Source organism: Salvelinus sp. IW2-2015, unplaced genomic scaffold, assembly GCF_002910315.2.
Source record: "Salvelinus sp. IW2-2015 unplaced genomic scaffold, ASM291031v2 Un_scaffold1216, whole genome shotgun sequence".
In the NCBI taxonomy this organism is placed as follows: domain Eukaryota; kingdom Metazoa; phylum Chordata; class Actinopteri; order Salmoniformes; family Salmonidae; genus Salvelinus; species Salvelinus sp. IW2-2015.
In genome coordinates, this window is record NW_019942783.1 from 282,391 (window position 1) to 293,678 (window position 11,288).

Genomic DNA, 11,288 nt, shown 5'->3' on the forward strand with positions numbered 1-11,288 from the left:
GAGGGAGATGAGAATACAATATATCGCAATTCACCAAATGTTTAGGTATCGAAGAATTCAAAGATCAGTTCCCAGTTCCAAATATTATCCCAAACCCGAACATTTCACGACATTCCCCTATCCCACACGGTCTCCACAGCTCCACAGTCACAAAGAGACGGACATCATATGAAAAATAGAAAATAGAAATAGAAATTTTTTTATTAAAACCTCATCTTATTTCATTAACTATCACTTTTTAACTGGGAATGTACAGAATATTGCATTTTCAATCCAAAGGATAATGTTTAATATCAAACTTAAAACACACAAGCACACTAATTTATTTGAGTCTTCCAAAATCCATTACTTAAGAATGGAAAAGTTCAATTTGAATTTCAACAATGTAAATTATTTTTGGTTGGAACCACCACACACACCACACACCTAAACCATCTATGACCATCAGGCAACAAAATTAGTTAAGATACTACGTATGTAACACTCCGAATAATATCAAGTTTCATTCTTGTTCGGATGTTGGAGGTCTCTCACTGCGAACAAGTAACTGTTATTCCACTGTGCTCTGTTCTGGATGTCTCAATTAAACGAGGGGAGCGTGAGGAAGATAGGTTGGATCCCCCACTCCCAGAAAGTTGCTGCTGGGCGCCCTAGACTGAGCACTGATACCGATGAGGCCGAGTCACACGAGTCGTCACGCAGCAGACCTCGTACACTCAGCGTGACCATAACGTTGCATGAAGGGACTCTCATGCCCCGTCCCAGCGATAGATAAAAGCTGCTGAGCACACTAAATCGCCTCCCATGTATATACCGAAGCAGATGACATAACATCCTCCAGAACCTTATCAAGCAGCTTAGCTTGAGGCGCTCTAGGAACGCGACTGAACCCCGCCATTGAGAGAGTGAGCACCTATATGCCACATATAACGGTCTGGGTTATTCACACAAGAGTCATAGAACACCACCGAATATCGCAGTCTTTTGGCTATGGTTACTTCGCAACAGCCCCCTCGTGGAGCACCCATACAAGAGTCTACTCCAAATACGTCTCCCTTTAACTTTGCTAAACCAAGCGAAAGTAAGGACATGGAACTCCTTATGGGATGTGTTTATCTGAGAAGTATCAGAGACCCCCTTATTTAGCAGAGTGATGTAACATCCAAGTCGCCGAGCCTTAACAGCGCTCCTCCCGGTAGACCAGGAACCCTTATTGCGGAAGTTGATCAGTCTGTATCGAGAACTTATGTAATCTCTCACACCTTAGCCTCCAATGAGATGAACATCTAGAAAAAAATACATAGTCATAAATAGTAAAGGAAGCAGTATTAATACTTGTCCAAAACAATCATCGCTTAGCATCTAGTAACTATTTAAAGTCAGTCACCTTAGAGTATAGAGATGGATATTTCAGTCTGTTTTGTTTTTTTTTTGCCATGTCTTAAGGATTCTAGCTAGTATATGTTGGGGGGTCACATACACCTGGACAGAGTAACATGCTGGAGCTTTATGCTTTATAAAGAGATATCTAGAAATGGGCCTCAGAAAAACTACGCGATGTCAAGAACACACAAGAGCTACTAGAAATTACCGGAAAGATTAGTCTGGCATCAAGCATAATAATTATCTGACTCCGTATTTTCTATTATCACACTATTCACTCAGTGGGTCAGAAAGTCTAATGTCCAATACTATGAAGAACGACCGATTATCAAACACTGTTTTTTTCTGGGGATGAGATGATTGACAGGTGTCGTCCCCGTATAGAGCTCCTCAGCCTGTGTTCACGTTTGAGGAGGAGGAGCCGAAGAAACTTAACTTGGAAGAACGGCTAAAAGAAAAGAAGAAGCAAAGAAGAAAGCAGGGCTCAGCCAGAGCCGATCGGGTGAGGAGGAGCACAGAACAATTGTAATATTAAACAGAAACCTAACTCAATGGTGAAAACCTTTGACTATGCTGCCGTGCTAAATATTTGGCTCTAATATACTTGGGTTTCAAATGCGAATACATGATTCAGGGTTTAGCCTTCAGGCACATAGTCAGAGCACTTCCCCTCTATCACATTGAGCCTGTGCGGTGAATGTTTTAGTGCGCTCCACTTGCACTATATATCTCCCTCTCTCCTTGCACCAGAGCCGTGGTGCATCGCCGGTCACGGCACGGTTTGTAAAGACCTCCTTGCCTCGCACAAAAGCTTTTTTCTCAGTTTCTCCCCATCGTCTCCATTTCTTCATACTCTAGTGGACTTTCGGAGGTCAGGCGGTTGTGAATGGCCAGTCACCAAATACCTCTCCTCTCTCTTGCACCTTTGCTTCGGCTCCTTAAGTGCGCTCGCGCCATCTTTTCTTAGCTCCATCCAACCCCTGGTGTCGTGACAGCTAACGCGTCTGCGGCGTCATTTCATTTGCGATACGACCCCAGACGGTTCGTTGCACGGACCTACAAGCGCTTTAACTTCCTGACTGATGTCCTTGAGATTCTTGCGCTTCTCATATAATCTCCACACACGAAACTCTGTCCATTCCTACTATGATGGCCCATCTCTCTTCATCTTCTCTCTGGCCGCCACAGTGGCGCACGCTCCAGTGCCCTCCCCTGCAGCAAAAGCACCTCCCAACAACATGATGCTTGCCAAACCTCGCTCCCCTCTCCACCCCCGGCGCGCTTCCTGTCCACGTTGGGATGGTGATCTTCGGTCTTGGCGCAAGCCTTCCCCCTTTTTCCTCCAATCATCAATAACTATTCTGCGTCATTTATGCCTCGGCTCGGCCATCGAGCAACAGTTCTATTTTTGTCTTCTATCCAGACTCAGCTACTGACTCACTTTCTCCCAAAACAAAGTGGCATCCGCATCCGGAATCTTGTCCTATCGTTCGCAAGTCTCCATCGTCCCGTTCCACAGTCGTGGCTGCCTTTTTCGTCCTCATCGCGCGTTTTTGGAAGAAGTGGCTTCTCCTTTCACTCCTCTCTCGCCTGGACTCGCGCGGCGCTTCACTTTCAGTTATATCGATATAACGCGGACTCGTTTTACTATGGGATATAGATACTGTTATTGTAACCAGTGTTTTCCCTCCAGCATCTTCAACAAGGTTCATTTGGCTGTTGTTTACTGGAACGTATCTGATGAACTTCAGCAACCAAAAGTACGTGGTCATATAGATCGCTCTAAGAGATCAGAATGCGTCTCCTTCCTGAGGGATATGATGGCCCATGCGTGGCTCCCATGGTGTTTTTACTTGGCGTACTGATTGTTTGTAACACGATGATTGTTTCCTTTCCACTTTGATGCATCTCATCCTTCACGGCAATCTCTGGAAATCCCTCGCCCAAGATGAACCAGACATTGTGGGCAGGGACGGCGTATGGTGGACCTATAATTTTTTTCTCAAGTCCTTCGGCTGATTTACTTTGATCTTTCCCCAAGTGATTCAAGCACAGAGGCCACTGAAGTTTGAAGGTAGGGCCTTGGAAAACATCACACCGTAACAGCCTCTCTACATTGACTCACAATCGGATGTCAATCGTCAGTTCTATCTAGGAAAGCTTCTAAAGCCCACTGACAATAATGATTTTTCTGAGATAATTAATCACAAGCTGTTTTAAAGGCACAGTCCAATATTTAGTGCTATGTGTACACTTCTGTCCACTGAGAATTGTGATACTCAAGTTGATATTACTAAGGGTGAAAATGAATCTGGGTCTGTAAACAAGTGTGTTGGAGGAAAATGACTTGTGTCATCAATGAATGTAGATGTCCTAGACCCGCAGACTATGCCAAACTATAAGTTTTTGTTTTTGAAAAAATGTGCTGGAGTAGTGAAACAACGAGTTTTGAATTGAGCTCCAACCAAAGTGTATGGGTAAACTTCCGATTTCAAGCTCAGATTTCGTATGTCCTCCTACAATTCCAATTCCTGTATCATCAATACTTCTGTATGCATCCCCTCTTTTTATTACCGAAATTGTTGTAGCACAACCCCGACACCGTCCCTCCACTTTAGATCACACGCTAGAGGCGAAACGAATCCGGGAATCAACCAGCCCCCTCTCTAAACCAATGCGATTTAATACCGAATGTGAAATGGCCGACGAAGAAATAACAACTTGGTGTGACCCAGTTAGAAGCAGCCACAGTTTTGCAAAAAATGGACTATGACCACCAGTAGGTCATTCGGGCTAAGCGGCCTGCCGGTCCGTCGGTTATCTTTATGGCGTTGGTTAGAATATACGTCGCATGTTTAAGACGTTTTGTGCACTTTATATAATTGAATCTTACTGATAACGTATTAGATTACACAATATACCGTGGGATAAAAGTACCTGTCACCTCCGTAGAAACTGCGCACATTTTTCCAACAACACAATGGTTAGCAATATAGCTCCGGTAGACTAATAGCCATTTCATGAACGGCTGTAACTATAGCGCTGCTGTAGTCTGTAATTAAACCAGTGACATGAAGGAGCAAATTTCAGATAGGCCTATGTCAGTAGCAAATGGACCCACAATTTCTTTGTTCATTGCCAAGCAACGCCAGCTGGCAACTTCTTCAAACTTTGTGTTGTGAGCGCCTTTTAGGCTGACCAAGAACTGGGCATAACCTTTCCGCTAGTGACGCAAACGCCGGCAATCAGCAAGTCGGAGCTTAAACACCCAAGTTTAATAATAATGAGTATGTATTTCGGTGTGTAGGCTCACGTGCCATGGGTAAACATATGTGTCGTATGCTATGTACTTAAAATATTTATATTAGAAATGTATTTAGATTTGTAAAGAGGTGCAGACCCGTTTCATTAAATAATTTGCATTTGTAAAGGCCCAGGCAAAAAATATCTTAAAGTGATTGAAAGTTAATCTAAGGGGCCTGAGGGGAGGCTTTGTTACTGAAATCCCACCATCGCCTTCCATATAATGAACGCTATACCACTTTAGAAGTGAAATTAAAGTCATCAGCAGGCTACTGACATCTGAATGAAGTGGGCAAGCGCGACCCCACAGACACCCGTTGTACTAATCGGTAAGGGCTGCAGCCATAAATGTCAGAGTCAAGGCCCGCCGGGCCAATCCGTCCCGCGAAGAAGGTTTTTTACGCCCTGGATGGATCTTGATTATTAATTATAGAACCGGCCCGCAGACCGCACCGCAAGCCGTCAAAGCCCGCAGATCTTTACCACGGCACCCAAATACTTGACTTTCCCGACAAATGCACAAACGGTGACGCCCACCGAGCAGTAGGCTGCTTCATTTCAATATTACTTTGGCACACACAGAATGCGTCGAGCGAATCGAACAGTAAAAATTAACTTTCAGATACCCATCAACAAATGGCAAAACGGCAAGGCTGGACACTGGAGAACGCGGGCGGTTTTTCAACAAAGGTGGGAGTCGGAGTATATGTTCACCAGACGATAGCCGGGAAACACCTGGTGTGTCTTCTGATGTGGAGAAAGTGTGGCGGACTAGAAGAGTATAATCTGAGACCGAACTATGAAACGAATAACGCGGACAAAGAACCAAGAAACTATGGACCATGGAACAAAGCTACAAAGGCAGAGGAATTAAAACGAGGCCTCAAATCTCGACAGGCTCATGTTCAAACAAAAGCCAAAATCAAAAGGCCAGGCTTGCTGTCAAGGCCAGTTTTAATTTTGCAGATAGAAAGATCCGCTAAAATAGCCCGGCCATCTTACGGAGCGGGATTTCGATCAAAAGACTGCATGATTAAAGTTGTGACGAAGTTTGCCCAGAACAAAAAAAGCAACTCTTTTTAAAATGCTGCTAGTCTGAGCAGAAAACACCATTGCCCGAGAGAGTAGACCAGTTGTCCATAGCATCTAAAGGAGGCAGCTTTGTGAAAAAGGGAAAAAAGATTTCAAATTGTAAAAAATTTCATGACACACATGTCAAAGAACAGTCCGGCCCTGCGCTTGTAGCAAAAAATTTTTTATTTGGCCTACCGCGTCCATTTGGACTTTGAACACCCCTGCTGTTACAGCATAGATGGTTAGCTGACAATGTCACGAAAACGATGTGGCGCGCTTCCATGTGGCGTGTTTGTTTGTGATTCTGGATGGCCAGATTGCTAGCAAAGCGCTGGCAAGAAACTGCCAATGTGGTGGAATCGGAAGTGGCTCGTTTCATTTGTCTCTTTATACCATCTCTTGATTTTGAGGTGTTTGATTGATTCATGTCAAATGCCAATCAATGGCTCAAATGCGCTAGCTAGCTAACCAACAACTGTAACGATGTATTTGAGAGACAACAACTGCAAATTGACTTTATGTTTCAAACAAAATATTGTAAAGAAATATAGTTTTACATGTGGTCAAACAAAAGCCAACCACGTCAGTTTTGCCCCATAGTTGCGCACCGTGTCGTTTTGTTGCTAAATAGCCAACCCGTCTATGGAGCCAATGCGTATCCCAGGATAGACACATAGGATTAGCCTTCTAATCTTATAACAAAGCACCTGAGCTTCACAACATGTCCGTGAGCCCGACAAGGTTGACTGGTCCACTAAAGGTCCATGCATTTCCAACTGCAAAGGACGCTGGGAGAGTTGCAAGAGAACCCAGTTTCAAATCAGGAGCAACTGCAGCTGTGTGAGGTATCCATCGGGAGCCAGGAGGTGGGCGGACAAAGGGCTGTTCCTCTGGGATCGGGATGGCTGTGGCTGTACGACTGGCCAAGGAAAGGGATTCAAAGGTCAGAGAGGCACTGAACCCTTGATTGTAAAACATTGTGGTTTTCATAAATAAAATTGACAGTTTGACACGCTCAACCCCATCAGTTGAGATGCAATGCAAGGGTTGTTAACTTGCAGTGTGTCTGTGTGAGGCAGTGGTTGCCACCATGAGGGACCTAGAGAAGCGGGAACCCCTGGAGAGAGTGGCTGGGGACACCCTGAACAGATCCCTGGAGATCAGACAGCTGGATGCCTGCTGTGAAGACACCATCAGAGAGTGTGTGGACAGCCTGCAAGACAGACGGGTGGATGTACTCGGTGAATATTAGGCTTCCACGCATGCGCRCTCGCACGCACATGCAATAATCATATATGCTGCTGCTACTCTGTTTATCAAATGTCCTGATACCTTACCCCTAGTCACCTTACCCCTACACATATCTAACCCTAACACTCCAGTATCCCTGCACATTGTAAATATGGTTTTGGCACTGACCTAGGAACTGACCCTGTATACAGCCTACTGCCCTTGGAACTTACCCTGTATACAGCCTGTATACAGCCTACTGACCCTGGAACTTACCCTGTATACAGCCTACTGACCCTGGAACTGACCCTGTATAGCCTACAGCCTACTGGCCCTGTATACAGCCTACTTACTTTCTTGTGTTCTTGTTATTTACAGTTTTTGTGCATTTTTGTTCTACCTGACTTTACATTTTTTTTATAGTACTTCTGATATTGATTACTGCATTGTTGGCATTTACGGCATTTTTGGCATTTCACTGTACTAGTGCACGCGGCATGATAAAAACTTGAACCACACTCCAATATAAACTCACTTGTACTGTATACAGTACACCATGAGTGAWAACACATTGTCATCCATAATGAGTGAACAGGGTGTGACATGGCAGTATCTGTCTCCCTCAGTGAGTAACGCAGGTGTAGGCATGATTGGGCCGTTGGAGTGCCAAAGTATGTCTGACATGCAGGGGCTCTTCGACACCAACTTCTTTGGCTTGGTGCGGCTGGTGAAGGAGGTCCTGYCTCTGTCCATCTGTCCTTCCACTCTGAGGATGACTCTGGTGGAGCCTGGTCCGGTGGGGACAGAGTTTGAGAGGAAGGTSTACGAGGACGCTGAGAAGATGGACCTCGCGGGGGCAGACGAGGAGACTGCTAGGATCTTCCGTGAGATCTACCTGCCCTACTCTAGGAAGGTGTTCAACTCTCTCGCACAGACACCTGAGGAAATAGCAGAGGTAACACTCTGTTATGTATATCTTATATTTTGTGACTACTATCCTAGTATTATTTGGTATGCAGTCTCAACATGTCATCCTTTGGTGGCTAAATGTTAAACAGAATATACTTATCGCTCTACTCTACTCTCTTGCAGCAAACACTTCAACTGATCACAGCGAAGGAGCCTCCCTTTCGCCACCAGACCAACCGTGTGTACATGCCCATGACTGCCCTGAAGCACGCAGACCCTACCGGTCRTCTACCCCATGACACCTTCTATAAGCTGCTATTCAAGCGCGACACTCTATTCACTGCCAGTCTGGGGCTGCTGCGCATGTTGCAGAAGAGGACGGGAAAGAGCTCCAATTGAGCAGAATGTTGGAGAGACAGAGTGAATAACCTGGTGAGGAGAGATAGGGGGATAGTAGAGCAGAAGGTGGAGAGACAGAGTGAATAACCTGGTGAGGAGAGATCAGGGGGATAGTGAAGCAGAAGGTTGGAGAGGACAGAGTGAATAACCTGGTGAGGAGACATAGGGGATAGAGAGAGCAGAAGGTTGGAGAGACAGAGTGAATAACCTGGTGAGGAGAGAGTAGCGGGGATAGTGAGAGCAGAAGGTTGGAGAGACAGAGTGAATAACCTGGTGAGGAGAGATAGGGGGATAGAGAAGCAGAATGTTGGGAGAACAGAGTGAATAACCTGGTGAGGAGAGATAGGGGATAGTGAGAGCAGAAGGTTGAGAACAAGAGTGAATAACCTGGTGAGGAGAGATAGGGGGATAGAGAAGCAGAAGTTGGAGAGACAGAGTGAATAACCTGGTGAGGAGAGATAGGGGGGATAGAGAGAGCAGAAGGTTGGAGAGACAGAGTGAATAACCTGGTGAGGAGAGATAGGGGGATAGTAGAGAGCAAAGGTTGGAGAGACAGAGTGAATAACCTGGTGAGGAGAGATAGGGGGATAGAGAGAGCAGAAGGTTGGAGAGACAGAGTGAATAACCTGCTGTGAGGAGATGGGGGATAGAGAGAGCAGAAGGTTGGAGAGACAGAGTGAATAACCTGGTGAGGAAGATAGGGGGATAGAGAGAGCAGAAGTGTTGGAGAGACAGAGTGAATAACCGGTGAGGAAGATAGGGGATAGAGAGAGCAGAATGTTGGAGAGACAAGTGAATAACCGGTGAGACGAGATAGGGGGATAGAGAGAGCAGAATGTTGGAGAGACAGAGTGAATAACCTGGTGAGGAGAGATAGGGGGATAGAGAGAGCAGAAGTTGGAGAGACAGAGTGAATAACCTGGTGAGAGAGATAGGGGGATAGTAGAGAGCAGAAGGTTGGAGAGACAGAGTAATAAACCTGGTGAGGAGAGATAGGGGATAGAGAGAGCAGAAGGTTGGAGAGACAGATGAATAACCTGGTGAGGAGAGATGGGGAAACATAGAGAGAGCAGAAGTGGGAGAGACAGAGTGAATAAACCTGGTGAGGAGAGATGGGGGATAGTAGAGAGCAGAAGGTTGGAGAGACAGAGTGAATAACCTGGTGAGGAGAGATAGGGGGATAAAGAGAGCAGAAGTTGAGAGACAAGTGAATAACCTGGTGAGGAGAGATGGGGGATAGAGAGAGCAGAAGTTGGAGAGACAGAGTGAATAACCTGGTGAGGAGAGATAGGGGGGATAGAGAGCAGAAGGTTGAGAGACAGATAATAACCTGGTGAGGAGAGATAGGGATAAGAGAGAGCAGAAGGTTGGAGAGACAGAGTGAAATAACCTGGTGAGAGAGAATGAGGGATAGAGAGAGCAGAAGGTTGGAGAGACAGAGTGAATAACCTGGTGAGGAGAGATAGGGGATAGAGAGAGCAGAAGGTTGGAGAGACAGAGTGAATAACCTGGTGAGGAGAGATAGGGATAGAAGAGAGCAGAAGTTGGAGAGACAGAGTGAATAACCTGGTGAGGAGAGATGGGGGATAGAGAGAGCAGAAGGTTGAGAGACAGAGTGAATAACCTGGTGAGGAGAGATGGATAGAGAGAGCAGAAGGTTGGAGAGCAGAAGTGAATAACCTGGTGAGGAGAATGGGGGATAGAGAGAGCAGAAGGTTGGAAGACAGAGTGAATAACCTGGAGGAGAGATGGGGATAGAGAGAGCAGAAGTTGGAGAGACAGAGTGAATAACCTGTGAGGAGAGATAGGATAGAGAGAGCAGAAGGTTGGAGAACAGAGTGAATAACCTGGTGAGGAGAGATAGGATAGAGAACAAAATTGACAGAACAGAGGCAATCAATCCCTGGTGAGGAGAGATAGGGGAATAGAGAGAGCAGAAGGCGTGAGTCATTGAGTGACTCTCTAGTCTGCAGTGCACAAGCCCCCTTCTCTTCTCTGCTAGTCATGTTTGTGTATAGAAACAACAAAAGAGTACTGTTGAGACCTTCCTGATAGATCCTTAGTAAAAGACTCACGCCTCAGACCAACACCCTTCCTTATGAACATTCATAACCACTCCTTAAACTATCAATGACTGTGCTCAACAAAGATGAGACTTTGACAAGTTAAGGACGGATGTTTGTGGGCMTCTAATCAAACCCAGTAACCTAGCTGTACGGACTAAGGGCTCAGTGTGTCTCAGACCAATCTGGACTCCTTCAACTGTTCCTTCAGCTTTTAGAGGATATTAGTGCGTTACTACTGTATTTTAACAGAAGGTTTATGGTAAGACTGGCAACACTTCAATAAAACGAGGCAAAACTTTTTTCCCTTCAATTTATTAGCTTTAAAATGTTTTAACTTCAGTGGCTTTCCAAATATTTTCATAATTTGAAAGGTAATATTTTAATGTAAAGTGTGAGTGTGAGAGGTTCTGAACTTATTCCACTGGCCTTATCTTCATTGCAATGGCTTTTAAAGAGTATTTATAACCTTTCCAAGTCACCCAGTTGATACCAATACCATAGATTGAGTCGCCCCACAGATATACCCCGTTGGCATTGACACTGTGGCATTCTCCATACCACCATCCTCCTAGATATGATTTAGCACAGTTTGAAACATGAGTGTCCTGGTCTTTATCGAAGGTGGAGAACTTCTGCCCATTGTGTTCATCCATAGATTTTCCTGAAATGCAGAAGGGAATGTTCCACATTTCCATTCACAGTATAACTTTCTTCATACTGTATCGACCAAGTAGTCCTTTCAGATTTGTAATACTGTTATTTCACAGGAAAGGAGGAGAAATTGAAATGTTCTTTAGACTCACCAGCACCTCCATCTTTGAAGCCACTAAAATGCAGCTTGTATCCTTCATGCTCAGAGTCGACAGAGAAGGAGGAGTACTGGACGTGGACTTTAGCCCCTTCGAAGTCCTCCAGGTCCACCCT

General features: G+C 45.2%; 1 protein-coding gene across 1 annotated transcript in view; it reads left to right on the forward strand.

The window, feature by feature from the left end:
• Positions 1-8,330, forward strand: part of LOC112070089 (retinol dehydrogenase 8) — an 8,602-nt gene extending 272 nt beyond the window's left edge. Inside the window, exons 2-4 of the mRNA XM_024137498.2 lie at positions 6,840-7,001; positions 7,617-7,945; positions 8,083-8,330. Coding sequence (XP_023993266.1) covers positions 6,840-7,001; positions 7,617-7,945; positions 8,083-8,298 — 707 coding nt within the window. The 3' untranslated portion in view covers positions 8,299-8,330. The remainder of the gene's footprint in view (positions 1-6,839; positions 7,002-7,616; positions 7,946-8,082) is intronic.
• The last annotated feature ends 2,958 nt before the right edge of the window (positions 8,331-11,288 follow it).